Here is a 14,527-nt window from a genome sequence, read left to right on the forward strand (position 1 = left end):
GGTATTTGGCTGTGGCTCCTTTCCTTGTGACCTCATCGAGGTTGCCATTGCTGTATTCCCAGGTACTTGTAGCGAGTTTGCAATGAAGGCTCTTAGAGTCCTATTGATGTTGTACATCTCTAAGCATTCAATGATCCAGGTGTGTGGCATTGAGTCATAGGCTTTCTTGTAATCAATCCAAGCGGTGCACAGGTTGGTGTGTCGGGTTTTACAGTCTCGGGCAACTGTGTGGTCTACAAGGAGTTGGTGTTTGGCTCCTCTACTATTTATGCCGATGCCCTTCTGTGCCGTGCTCATGTATTTATCCATGTGTCCGCTTATCTTAGCCGCTATGATGCCTGACATGAGCTTCCATGTTGTAGAGAGACAGGTTATTGGCCGATAGTTGGATGGGACTGAACCCTTTGAGGGATCCTTCTGGATCAGGATTGTGCGCCCTTCAGTTAACCATTCAGGGTGAGTCCCATTTTGTAGCAGCTGGTTCAGTTGTGTTTTAGATTGTTCTTGAAAAACTAATCAGTCACGGCTGATTAGTGGGAGAACTCATGGCTGCACAGTGAACCCATTGATTCTTTACAGCCGCTCCTCTCTTGCAGGTTCTGCGAACCCCCGCTAAATCTTTTAGGGGTACGCAGTACCTGACTGTACCCCCCTACTTTCACCCCTGCATAGTACCGACGTCAGGCATTGCAGATGAGGGTCAGGAAGTAAATCTGTTGATCCAGCTTCAAACTGTCTAAAGTCTGAGTCCTTTACAGTTGTTCCAACCATTAGAAAAGAGGAAAGATGAACATTATTTTCGTGTTTCGAAGGTAGTTGGTCACAAGGGAGTTGACTTTAAAAAACTTACCGAAAAAAGAGGAGAAAAGTGGATCAACGATCTACAGCTAAGAGCAGGAGGTGCGGAAACTAACAACGGCAGAATTTGCAGCGACTTTCTGACAGGAAACAGTCGCATCGTTTAAATTGTATTTTCAGATGTTTTATTGGACAGTTACTTAGAAAGACAAGCGTTCGTATGTAAGGTCATAGTGAGTATTTCCCCACACTCTCTCTCTCAGCCACCAACCATGTTTTTAATGGGGTTTCTGTACATTGGAGCGAATCGTTGATCTACATTGGACCTGAATCCAGCAGCGACTCAACATTAATGTTCAAATCCAGCATGAATTTGGGTTTACAGAAGCTAAATAAATGATTTACCAGGAGATTCAAGCTCATAAAATAACAGGTTAGTTCGTTGTTAGCGATAGCATCACTATCATAAAATTACTTAAAATAGCACAACTCACTACTCACCCGGCAGAAACAAGTCAACTTTTGATCCTAAATGAGACCCAACCTGAAACTAAATGATTGGTTCTTCAGGCTTTTTAAAACTTTCTTCTGGCTCATTGTAAAATATGAGCTCTGCAGCTCCAGGTAGTTAGTGATGTGGATTGACTCAATGTGGGTAAACCCTCAAGATTATAAGAGAAATCTTTTTTTTACCGAGATAATACGGATCATATCCCAAATATACGAGTATTTTTCAAGATAACTCATCATTACCGGCCCATTTAGGGCGTTAGCAACTCGCTGTGATCTATTTCGCTGTGGTTTGAACCAGAGGAATCCATTTCTGAACCCCATCTTAATTTTGTGCATCATCTGGGTCTGAAACCTAGCAATAGTCATTCCACTGTTGTCAACTCAGCAACTTTCTTGCTGTATTTCGCAAAATTTCAGATAAAAAAGATCTGTAGAGGCCAAAATCAGAATCGCCAGCTCAAGCTTTTCTAAGATCTGGAATTATAACAGAAAGATTAGATGGAAAAATGTTGAGCATCTTGTGAAGTTATACTTTGATGTTGGATTTACAAATAAGGAAATAATCTTTTAACACATTAGGATTAAATTATCATTTGCGGGAGTTTGAAACGATTGAGCAAACAAATTTTTCAAGGAAAGAACCAGATGGACTGAGCTGCTCATGTCATTTGTTGATAACTCAGGAAGCTCTTTTCTAATTAAAATGAGAGTTTTAAGATGTTCCAGTAAAATTTCCCCTTTATTATGGTAATATTAAGACTATTTTCTATTGATTAAACAAAACTTCTCTTGTCCTGATACTTTGTCGTAAAACTCACAGAAAGACTGAATGAAATAAAATGAATGAATGAAATAAAATCCACTTTTAGGAAGTATTTTATTTGTAATTTCTTTTTTAGAAAATAAAGCAAGAAAAAAATTAATAAATTTCATTTTTAAGCCATGTCATCCTAATGCAGCATTTTAATAACAACGGAAGGTGACATAATTATTTGATTGGGCTATAAAATGGACCATACCTAAGCCCCCTTTAAACAGGCTGCAGCCAGAGAGCACAGCTGGATTTTGAATCATATTGACTTCGTTCCAAACGTCTCAGTTCCTGCGTGCGTGAAGTAATTTTGGGATGTTTTGCAGGAGCTGCACCTGATCTTCCCCTGGGTGGTGGAGAACGTGTTTGGAAGTCTGGACGGCGTCATCTCCGGCTGGAACCTGCGCCTGCTGCACTCGCGCAGCAACGAGTTCAACCTGGTTCTGGACTTCCTGAGTCCAAGGTAGAACCGGTTCTGATGTCCTTTCAGAATAAAACAAGGGTTTCTCACTCCTCTGTGTTTCAGTGGCCCGATGATGAAGCTGGTGTACAAACTTCAGGCAGAAGAATACAAATACGAAGTTCCTGTCAACTACCTCCCGGTACGACAGAGTTTTCATCAAATTGCTGATGGTGGAAGAGTTGGAGATTTTTCTTATTTCAGGCTGAAACACCGAAATCTAGGCTGAAAAATAAAATCAAACCAGATCCGATTTCCAATTTAATCAAATTGTTTCTTTTCCAAAAAAGAATTTTTTTTTCAAGAAGTCACTTTTATTTCTATCATCCCTCCTGTGAGTTTGACACTGGAGTAATAGGGCCTACAATAATTTTTATTTAATTACAAGACTGTAGTCATAGTATTAGCAGAATAACTTTACATTCTTACCAGAAAAAATGTCTTAAGATTAAGAGAAAAAAATCTTTGATAGTTACAATCCGACGCTCAGCCCGTGTGGATCAAAGTTGTTTCCTCAATTATTTCAAAGTTCTGCTACTGATAATTTCATTTAGATTTTAAAAAATGTATTCATTCATCAATAAGTTACCCATACTTCAAAACACCACAACAATTTAAACAACTTGACTGAAAAGGTGCAGGCAGCAGGACAAGGCTCATATTTATGCCACATCAAATTAAACTAAATTATCACGTAACAAATAAATACAATACACGAAAAACCAAAACCTAATTCTTCTTATATATAAATCACTAAACAGAAACATAAAAGGAAAGAAAACAAGACAATTTGAAGTTAATTACCCTAGTAATCATCAAATATTACCAGTTTCTTGAAAACCTGTAATGAATTACATTCTCATAAGTCAAAGCTTTCATCGTTCCATAATTTAATTCCAACGACTGCAAATTATATTTTTATCTAATTTTTTAGCTTGTTTTGTAAATTCACAAATGTGTCGTAAATGATATCATCATGGCAGCGGCCATCTTGTTCTCTGCTACGCTGAGAGCAAGATGCTAATGTGCTAAAAGTATTTGCATATTATTTGTAAAACTTATAGCAAAGTATCACTAGGCCTGTCACAGTAACAAGTTTTCCTAGATGATTAATTGTTCCAGTAATTATTGCGATAAATGATGATATTCTTATTTTGAAATAATTTTCAAGTTGTATATTGATGATGGCATAACATTTACCTTCTCGAAGACCAATAAATTTAAAACACAAAAACCATAAAAATAAAGTGGAAATAAAAATTACAAAATTGTTAAAATATAAAATGTTAATCACAAGAATAGAAATTGAGACAAGTCTAAGTATAAATTCATTAGATGATCAACTTTCTTCACTTTTAATTTTTTATTTTTGTTACTATTATTTTCCTAATGTTACAATTTTATGTTCTCATTATTTTGACTGTTTTGTTATATGACTGTATTATTACAATATTCTAACTTTATTATAATGAAAAAAAAATGCACTTACCAAACAAAATGGCCGCCCTGGCGATGACGTCACTCTGAACTATGGAAACAGAAGAAAAACTTTCCATATTTTCTAAAAGACAAAACTTCAAAAACCAGAAATCTGTTTGATAAAATTGATTTATTGACATGCCAGAATCAGTGCAGCATTTTCCCAAATGTTTTTCTTTATACACACAATGTTTTACTTTAGATTAGCATAATGCTGTGGTTTATAAAAACAGGGGCGCCTGCAGGATATTATCGGACGCTACGCACAAAACTATCATCACGCCTGATCCACATGAACACAGACACATCCTCAACGCGCATAAACGAGACAAACCAAACCCTAATTGATGCACACGGACACCATGCGCATGGTGGATCAAACCGCAGGTCTGATACAAATATTACTATAAAAATAACATATAAACTCTAAAAATAATGTTACACTAAATAATAAAGACAGGAAAGCAAAGCTGACCCGTTTGTGGAGGAGGAAGCTGGTTTATGTGAGACTTCCAGAGGTTGATGTGTGGCAACGTTTCTTTCATCTCTTCTCTTTCTGAGAAGAGAAGGAGAATCTCTTTACTTTATGCAGTGTAGATATTCTGCAAAAAGATCTTAACAGTTAAATCCGATAAACTGGATTTAACTGTTCAGCTCTCCCAGTCTAGCGTGACTCTGAGCGTGGAAGATGTCGCGTTCTGCCAATGGAGAATCGATGGGTCAGCGGGTCAGTTCAAAAACAACAGCAACTCAATATCTTTTTTTTATACTCTGATTAAAATCTCAAGGTGCACATAGTGTTTACTGCTGTACAGCTGCAGGCGCGCCTGTATGCAAAGATGCTGTGGTTGATATGAGCATAATGTTTTTGGTAATGTGTGTGTTCAGGGTCCGGTGAAGGCCTGCATCCAGGAGGGCGTTCTGCCCGACTGTCCTCTGTTCCACAACAAGCTGCAGTTCCCGCTGCCGGGCGTCCTGACGCTGAACGTCGCTCTCAGTATCCTTACAGGAGCTGCTGAGGGTTTCCTGCTCATCCTCACATTAACTTCAGTTGCTATTGTTCTTAGTGATCATCAGAGAGGAAATTACTTCCTGGAAAATGAATTTATTCCTCAACTCTCTGCAGATCCTTTTGAGTTCTTCATGTTTAATTTGGCCTACTGCCTCATCGCTCCCAGGGTGAGTTTAGCATCACTGCGCTGATGAACTCGGAGCTTTTATCCTGTTTCAGACGTTTGATTTCATTTAAAACTGAATAACATCAAAATCCATGTAGTCATTAGCGCTGCAAGTAATGATCATTTTATTAATTGATTAATGTATGAAGACATGCAGTAAAAGGTCGTCATCCGGGTCAGGTGAGGCGTCTTTATGTGCTTAACCGCTGCGCTACCGCAGCAACCAGGAGCTTTTCTCAAGTTGAAGGATTTTTATTTGCTACAAATGATGAAAAGTTAACTAAAAGAATTATGATTTTGACTTTGAGGAAACAAAATGTGTATTTTTTAATTTAAAACCAAATTACATTGTTTGAATCTTCTAATGTATTCCTAATCTAGTTTAAAATAAGGGTGTGTGGTTAAATGAAAAATTTGCAGAATATGTTTAATTGATTAATGGGTAGAATAATCGACTACTAAAATAATCGTTTGTTGTAGACCAAATAGAGACAATCTGTTATAGAGATTGTGTAAAAAGATCTTCTAAATTTTACGCTAACATTATTTGACGTCTTCCTGATGCTGAGGGTGAAATCTGTTATGGGCAGACAGTGGGTGCTGGTGGTGGCAGCATCATGCTTTGGAGTTATTTTTCTTCATCTGGGATCTTGGTGTATTGGAGGGAGTCGCAGTCGATGTTGGCTGAAAGCCTGCAGGTTTCTGTCTGGAGATGAACAGAGCGAGGAGCTTTTCTCCATCCCAAGGCAGAATAGTTACGTTTTATAATCAACAAATCAATCATGTTTATCTGTGTAGCGCATTTCAGAAACAAGGCAACTCAAGATTCTTTCCTTCTAGGCCTGTCGGGATAAACGATAAATTAATTAATCGCACGATAAATTAAACCTATCGACCTCATTTTAATTATCGGCTTTATCGTCTCTTCCTGCCTTTTTTCTTTCTGTTGATGACACTGAATGAAAAGAGGCTCAGCTACGGTCTCTCCACTGACCCTCCCTTCCTCATTTCCTAATGTCCAGCTCACACCACACGAGTTGTCGGCCCATTTTCAAAACCTGAGACACATTAGCCGACAGAAATCCTGAGTATAACGGTTCGATCGGGTTCGTCGTGCTGTGTGGTTTCCAGCCACATGGGCGCAAAATAATGGCTACAAGTTCAGTTAACTAATTTTAAAACCAGGCATTAAGCAATGCTTTGCTAGAATCTACCTGTGATGCATGTGGCTAGAGTCAGCGTAAAGTCCTGACTTAATGAAAATCATTGTAACCTATTTATGTCACGTTAACGAAGAACAGCTGAAAACTTACCGGGTTTATCAACTGCGGTAGCAATTTGGCTCCAACTCCTCCCCTTGTCATTTCTATATTTGCATGAAATGCAAATGTAGAAATTAATATTTGAATGTGGAAACATTCAGATATTAATGTTTCCACATATTTCCAATGTCCGCTGGACTTCCTGTCGCACTGTGTCAGCTGTTTGGGATTCCCCTCATAATTTCCCCTCAGAAAGCAGGACGAGAATCCGGCTTTCTGATTGGCTACCTGTCAGATTCAGCGTTAAGCTCCCAGTCGGGGAAAAACCCCTGATTTAGATCGGAGCAGCCACGACAATCTACATCACACTGCAGGATGATCGGTTACGAAATCAGCAGCCAATCATAGATCGGCCAACGATCTAAGATTGTCATAATTGGAAAATAGGGGCAAAAAATCGTGTAGTGTGAACTATTGCACTAGGTAGTTGGATGTGCCCGTCTTCTCTATTTAAATCTAGTGATTACTGAAGGGCAATATAGTATACAGACTTCATAATCTGCACTCTTTTGGTTGAATGCAGTATTTATTTCCACTTTGGCTTTATGTTGTTTAGTTTTTATTCAAGTACGTTTTTTGTTAATGGAGACTGAGAATCCATTTTATTTTTGTTTTTCTTTGTTTCGTTAATTTAGTTTATCAGTTCCAGTGTTATGTGTTCTTTTGAAAATAAAGTGTATCTATCTATGGCAGGAAATCACATGCATTATTAGTCATTTCCATTAAATCAGTGTCAACTGGTCTTGAAACAATATTATCGTTTATCGTAATAATTTTTTAGACAATTAATTGCTCAGCAAAATTTGTTATCGTGACAGACCTACTTCCATTATAAAAACACAAAAATATAAAGTCATTGCACATCAGATTATTGATCATTGTTTAATTTGCTATGGTTCAAAGCAGCTCTAACCAGCTGGGTTTAGTCTTGAAGGCGCTCAATGTTTCAGCTGTTTTTCAGTTTTCTGGAAATTTGTTCTGGAACCTGAATGTTGCTTCTCTCTGGGGTTAGGGTTCTGATACAGAACCAGAACCAGCAGGTTGATCCAGCAGCAGCAGATCTTTAATCTGTTCACTGATTTACAAACTACCAGCAGTTTAAAGTCTCAGTGAAGGGATGTCGAACCGGGTGGTGTTGAAGCGGGTGGGGTTGAACTGGGTGATGTAGAACTAGATGGTGTAGAACTAGATGGTGTAGGACCGGTTGGTGTAGAACTAGATGGTGTAGAACCGGGTGGCGTAGAACTAGATGGTGTAGAACCGGGTGGCGTAGAACTAGATGGTGTAGAACTAGATGGTGTAGAACCGGGTGGTGTAGAACCGGGTGGTGTCTCTACCCTCCTGGTTCTAGTCAGATCTCCAGCTGCAGCTTCTGGTCTGTCAGTCTGACCTGCTGCAGGAATCGGAGCCACTAAATCCTGGATGAGTTTCTCTGGATTATTTATTGATTTCCAATATAATCGATTGTCTTGGTGTTGTGATTCCAGAACTGCCTTCAGCCGCAGCTCTGCAGCTCCACAGACAGCGCATACTTTGTGCTGGTCGACCTGTACCTCAAGTACTTCCTGCCCATCGAAGGAAGTGTTCCTGCATCTCCGTTCACTGACTCCAGAGGTTCTGTCGCGGCTCCATCGCCACGGTGACTGTTAAACAGTTTTTAACACCTGAGTTTATTTATAGAGTAATCTTAGAAACAACAGGTGTTAAACTGAAGATGTCAGGAGGAGAATTAATGGTAATGACAGTTTCCCGAAGAGGAAAATGTACGAACTGGTAAAGAAGGAATAAATAAATAAAGTAAATGAAGTGATGAATTCTATGATGATGATTATGTGGGAGGCCAGTTATGTTGGGTTTATTTCATATTCTGGCTAAAGGAAAAATCTCAGCAGCTCTACATGATAAGTACTTTAAATATTTGGTAAATTTTCTCTCAGAGCTTCCAGTGTGTCGTTTGCGGGTTACGGCGTCCACAGCCCGAGCCTCCTGAAGCACCACATCTTCCACCAGCCGTCGGTGAACGCAGACCCTGCAGCGCAGGAGATCTGGAGGTCCGAGACGCTGCTGCAGGTGAGAATCGATGCTGCGTCCGCACACGGGTCTCACGCTCTTCCTCCGCGCCCTGAATATTTCAGAGATCAACTAATCTGTCGATTATTATGATGATTATTTGATAAATCAGACAAAAAAATCACATTCTGCAGATTTTTTTCTTTAAGCCTTTAATAAACAATATTAGAATACATTAAGAGTTGCATATAAACATAAATAAATTCTTCTTTTAAATAAGGAAACAAACATTTTATGGTCTAAAAGTCAATATCATCAATTTTTTGTGAACTTTTGATCATTTGTAGCAAATAATGAAACACAACATGAGAAAAGCTCAGGTTTTCTGCTGAACATCAGTGTAGAAATGGTTATTGATTAACTGATTAATATCTGGTAGCGAAGGTGTTAAATGTGTATTTTGTTCAGAATGTGAACCAGGTGGTGCTGAGGGTAGAACAGATTTAGAGGCAAAGGGTTTCATTCTCCAATAATTGATTAGTCATGATTAATCGTTTGAGCCAAAGTTCACAGATGAAGAGACTTTAATGTTTCCTCAAATTAAACACTCAGTGAGGACGAAAAGATGGTTGGAAAACATTTTTCATAAATCATTATTCATCAGAGATTTTGGCATTAATAAGCTTAATTCAGCTCCAGTATTCACATTCGATTGTGATTTCTGACCAGAATTGATTCTCTGATGTAAACCGGCTGCAGAAAGTGAACCAAGCCTAACTTTTCTCACCGCATTTAACTGCATTACAGTAATACAACTGTTCAGTTATTAAGCAGACACCTGTCAGAATAACAAGCAGTTGTTCTAGACTTTATGATTTTGTCTGAAAATTTATGAATCTTTCGGATCTAAAGTCTCTTCAAGCTAAAAGCTTTCATGCTGGAAAAATTAAAATCTCCAGATTTCTGCTGCATTTAAATGTTTTGTCCTGAAAGAAACTACTGCTGAAACTTTGTGGCAGTGAAAGAAAACATTTTATTTTCTGCTAAACTTTATGCTCACAAACAACCCAGTGTGGCTTCAGCAGTCCTCCAGAAAGAGAGGCAGGACGGAGCAACCGGGACCGATCTGAGGTCGGATCAGTTTCTGGATGATTTTCCCTCTAAAGTTCTGCGTTTTGTGTCTTCAGATGTTTGTAGAGATCTGGCTCCATCATTACTCCCTGGACTTGTACCAGAAGCTGCAGTCTCCTCAGGTAAAGGTAAGGCGCTTTCCCTCGCCTCCCTGCATCCTGCGCTGCAACGCTGCATACTGGCTGTCGATTGGCTGATTCTGACCTGCTGATGTAAAATAATTCAACTGAAAAGCTGCAGAGAAGATCCTGCCTGTCCTCTGCGTTCACACCCTGAGCCGGACCGGGTCGGATTGGGTCTTTGGGCCGGCACAGCAGAAATCTCTGCTTCAGATCATTTAGCGGTTTAAAGCTGCAGCTACTGCGGTCAGGAGTTGGGCATGTTCCTGTCGCTTGTCTTCCTCTGCATGCTGCATGGTACCTGAAATCCAGGAAGGAACTTCAGCCTGAAGTCGGTTCTGATCCAGGCGGCCTCAGCTGAACCAATCACTACAAAACTGAACTCATCAAATTGCTGAGCGGAGAAAAGAGCAGGACAGACGATAAAGAATCTGAAAACACAGGGTTTCTGCTGGTTCTGGAGGTTTTCCTGCTTGGCTGCACCGATGGATCGCTTCGGCTGATCTTATCACCACTAAGGTCTGAAATCAGCCACTGCCTCCAGTTACATTTTGCAGTAAAGATAAAAATCCTTCTTTTCCTGTGAATCTGTTCAGACTTGATGCTGGAGTTCCTCTCAACAACACGCATGGCGACCTGGATGGGAATCAATTCCCACTGTCACGTTTCCTCTCGGAGCAGAAACTGACTGCTGGTTTCCAGTTTAAAAATGAAGCCAAATAAACATTTTAATGGCGACTCTGCTGCTCTGAAAGTTTGGCTGCTGCTCTGCTGCAGCTCTGCTTCGTATTTCAGAGGAAATTATCTGTTACTGCTCCGTTCAGAGGAAACTTCATCTGCTTGGAACGGCTGGAAGGTTCTGGACCATTTTCACTGTTCACCCAACCCAGAACCTTCCAGCTGGAGTCGGTTCTGCTCAGCTGTAGGGACGGATGCTGAAGTTGCACTGCAAAAACACAAAATGTGACCAAGTATTTTAGTTTTTAGCACAAATGTCTTATTACACATGAAATACAACAAAACTAAGTTACAATACGTTTTCAGCAAGACGTAAGAACTTAAGTCAAAAACTCTGATATTCATGGAAACGTTCTGGTTCCACTGGCAGATTATTTCACTGGTAAAGACATTTTTCCAAGTTACAAGTGAAATAATCTGCTAGTGGAACTAGAATGTTTTAAAATTGATATTTAGAAATTATTTGCTGAAAACAAGTTGTACTGAGATATTTGCACTAGAAACTAGACCAAAAATATTTGGTCAGATTTTGTTTTTGCACAGTGAAGCTGGTTTTATTCTGATTGGAGGATTTTCTATAAAAACTGGAAGCAGATGACCTTCAGGAGCTGTGAAGGTCGTCTGTCCGTCTCCATCACAGGGAAGACGGAGGTCCAGCGCCGGTCCTCAGGCTGGAATCCGACTGGTCGGGTTGTGTAGGACCGGACCGGATCGCGGTGCCGCCTGTAGGACTGGAGCGGGTTCTGGTAGAACCGGATCTGGACTCTTCTGGTTTTTCTCCTTTAACAGACAAATCGTTTTGTTCCTGCAGTCAATATTTTCTTCTTTTTGTCTCCTGTTGTGTTTTTTCCTCCTGAATATTTTCGGCCAAATGTTTCTTTGTGGTTGCTCTCCTTCTGGTGCCCCCCCCCTCCCCCTTTCTGTACCACCCTCCCCCCGTGTCCCCCCTGTCCCCCACCCTCCTTCGGGTGAACAGCTGGCGCTGCTGCAGTACCGCCTCAGTATGTCCAGCATGCCGTGCCAACCCCTCGCCCCTCCTGGCTCTGGGACCCTCCACACCTACCAAGTACTTTTACCTTTTCACTCAGCAGCGCCCCCCTGGGGCCTCCTGGAGGTAAAGCTTCGGTCCAGGATCCTTCTCTGGTTAGCATGCTAGGTTAGCATGTGTTAGCTGCTGCTGCTGCATGAGGGGAAGCGGCTCGCGGCCCGCCACGCTTTAATGCCGACGCATAGCTTCTGCCGATAGCAAGGCCGAAACGATTAATCTGATTCATCGATTAGTGAAGTAATCATCAACTAATTTAGGGACTGATTAATCTTTAACTGGAGTAAACAGACTCTAAAAAAGGCCATTTGACAAAAGAAAACAATCAGAGCAGAAATTAAACCAAAACCGGTCATAAAAATGTAAACGTCTGTTCTAGAACTGCTCTAGTTCAGTTTTAGCTGGTTCACATTCTGAAAAATAATCTCCTGTTAACCACGTCTTGCTATCCAAAAAGGTGATTAACAGGTAATCAATAAGTAGTCTCCAGATCAACTCTACGCTGTGAAGGAATTTTAGCTGCACCGTTCCATAAAGACCTGCTGCTGTTGCATTTTAAGTTGCTCCTATTAATGATAGCTGGAAATGTATTTAATATATTCAAGCTATTTTGACTTGTCAGTTTTGATTGTTTCCAAATAGTATATTATCAAATAGCGATGAAATAGTTATTCCATATAATTGCCTCAAAACGTGACCATATGAATAATAATCTGCAGCAACTGATGCAATGAGAGCAAAAATCCAACAAGCTTTTTTTTTTTGCCGTATTTTGCAGTGTCACATTAGGAAAAGTTGATGAAAATGGAAGACAGTTTCCTGAATTTTACAGAAAGGTTTTATGCTGTGGGTTTTGGCTTTTCTAAAAGAGTCGATGAACCAAGGATGGAAAGATGCTCTGACTTGGTGAACGCCGCCATCTACTGGACAGTCTGAGCCTTACCACGAGCAGCAAACTGGGAGACGTCAAAGTTCAAATCTCCAACTCATGTCATTGGTCCAACCTACACTTCCTGCTTCTTCCAGCCATGCGTAGAGTCAACATTTGATGGCATCACGCTGTGCGTAGCCCGGCTGGTTGACTCCAAATCAGCAGATGGAAACGCACATAATTTGCATTTTCTTCGATGTTTTAAAAGTTTGCTTGAAATTTGCATGGCAAGGGGTCAGAAACGTAGCTAAAGATTCTTCAGAAAATCAGCTCTGTTTATCTGAAAATATTAGAATTTTTAAAACAACCAGATCATGCTTCTGTTTCCTGAATCTTCAGTAAATCTGCAGATTTCGGGTCCAAGTTCAGGCCATGCGTATTTCAAAGAACCCAGTCAACATTGGCCGGGTTCTTCATCAACCATAAAGATCAGAATTAATCAAATTTACACAAAAATGTCAGAATTTGCAGAGAAATGTAAAGATGGCACCATAAAAACCAATTCAGACAGTTTAACTGCAAAAAAATCTATTTGGGGTTTAGTTACTCTTTAATGACATGAATATGTCTTTATGTTTTTGCGATACTGTAGACGAAAAAACACAAAATCTTACAAAGTACTTTCTGTCTCGTTTCTGGTGCAAATATGTTAGTTTACTTAAAATAAGGCAAAATAACTCACAGGTAACTTCAGCAAGATGTAGGAGCTTATTTTAAGTCAGTAATTATTTCACCAAAAAGTTCTAGTTCAACTGACAAATAATTTCACTGGTAACAAAATTTGTTTCCCATGTTACAAACAAAATAATCTAGTGGAACTAGAACGTTTTGGTGAAGGAATTACTAACTTTTAACAGGCTCCTATATTTTGCTGAAAAGTTACCTGTGAGTTAGTTTTGCCTTATTTTGACATATATGCTGCATAAATGAGACTAAAATACTTGGTAAAGTTTTGTGTTTTTGCAGTGCAGTGAGTAGGGGCGAGTATTATCTCGCCGTCCAGTCCAGCTTCATGGTTTGTGCAGAGAAGGATCCTCGACAGCAGGCGCAGTCCTGCAGCAGAGCTTTGGATCTTTGGGCGCATTGCTTGCGTTGATGCATGGCCGTTTCTCTGACTTCCTGCTGTCACTGTAAAGCGCATGTAATGCCAGTAACAACAACCATCTTTGCATGAGTTCATGTGTTTGTAATTGGCTGCAGATGGGATGGCTGATTGCTGCGGAAGATCCAGTGTTGCATCATGCTGCTGTAGCAGGAAGTGAGGTCACACTGCTCATCCTGTTGGACTTTGATTAAATTAAAACAAAACCATCGACAGATTCTTAGAATACATCTGAAACAAACATCAGAAACCAAATAAAAACTAAATGTTCTGTTATTAAAACACGTTCTGATCCAGAGTCGGAGAGTCTTGAGGGTTTGAGGCATGTGGCCTCACTTTAGGGCGGGGCTGTGATTGGCTGCTTTGTGGAGCTGGTGGAGATGATTGGTGGTGTGGATCGCTGTGACTGGCTGTGTTTCCAGGAGCCCTTCAATCCATCAGAGGAGCACGTATTGGTGGTGCGCCTGCTGGTCAAACATCTGCACGCCTTCTCCAGCAGCCTGAAGCCGGAGCCGCCGCTCTCGCCGGCCCACTCCCCCCCCCACACCAGCCCGCTGGAGGAGTTCAAGAGGTCAGCAGCTTTAAAAGGCCCTGGTAGCCATGTTTACTCGGGGTGCAAACTTAAAAAGTCAGAATATCTCCTAAATTCATGCATCTAAAATAGTGTTTCTCAACGGGGCGGTATCGTTGAACTGTGCTACGAATGAAGTGGCACAGTTCAGTCGTTTTCTAAACTAATGTTCATCTCAAAATATAACTTGATTGAAAAAAATAAACCTTCTGTGTTAAAGCAATTTCCATCTAAAAGTCCCATTTACATTATTGTGCACTGATGAGGATGCACATGCTGAATCAGTTCACTCCATAATGAGACAATTTAATATCAGTCA

General features: G+C 40.3%; 1 protein-coding gene across 11 annotated transcripts in view; it reads left to right on the top strand.

Moving 5' to 3' along the window:
* Positions 1 to 14,311, top strand: part of smpd4 (sphingomyelin phosphodiesterase 4) — a 20,810-nt gene extending 6,499 nt beyond the window's left edge. For 3 of the 11 annotated variants that reach the window (XM_015026169.1, XM_015026167.1, XM_015026168.1), the window contains exons 4-12: positions 2,449 to 2,585; positions 2,649 to 2,724; positions 4,950 to 5,058; positions 5,188 to 5,240; positions 8,049 to 8,200; positions 8,499 to 8,631; positions 9,759 to 9,830; positions 11,536 to 11,673; positions 14,060 to 14,311. In XM_015026169.1, coding sequence (XP_014881655.1) covers positions 2,449 to 2,585; positions 2,649 to 2,724; positions 4,950 to 5,058; positions 5,188 to 5,240; positions 8,049 to 8,200; positions 8,499 to 8,631; positions 9,759 to 9,830; positions 11,536 to 11,673; positions 14,060 to 14,296 — 1,107 coding nt within the window. In that variant the 3' untranslated portion in view covers positions 14,297 to 14,311. Of the gene's footprint in view, positions 1 to 2,448; positions 2,586 to 2,648; positions 2,725 to 4,949; positions 5,059 to 5,187; positions 5,241 to 8,048; positions 8,201 to 8,498; positions 8,632 to 9,758; positions 9,831 to 11,102; positions 11,343 to 11,535; positions 11,674 to 14,059 lie in introns of those variants that run through there. The other 8 variants (XM_015026171.1, XM_015026170.1, XM_015026172.1 and 5 more) reach the window with 8 other exon arrangements.
* Positions 14,312 to 14,527: the final 216 nt, after the last annotated feature.

This window comes from Poecilia latipinna, unplaced genomic scaffold (genome assembly GCF_001443285.1).
Source record: "Poecilia latipinna isolate Pla-1442-1.1 unplaced genomic scaffold, P_latipinna-1.0 Scaffold4593, whole genome shotgun sequence".
Classification (NCBI taxonomy): Eukaryota; Metazoa; Chordata; class Actinopteri; order Cyprinodontiformes; family Poeciliidae; genus Poecilia; species Poecilia latipinna.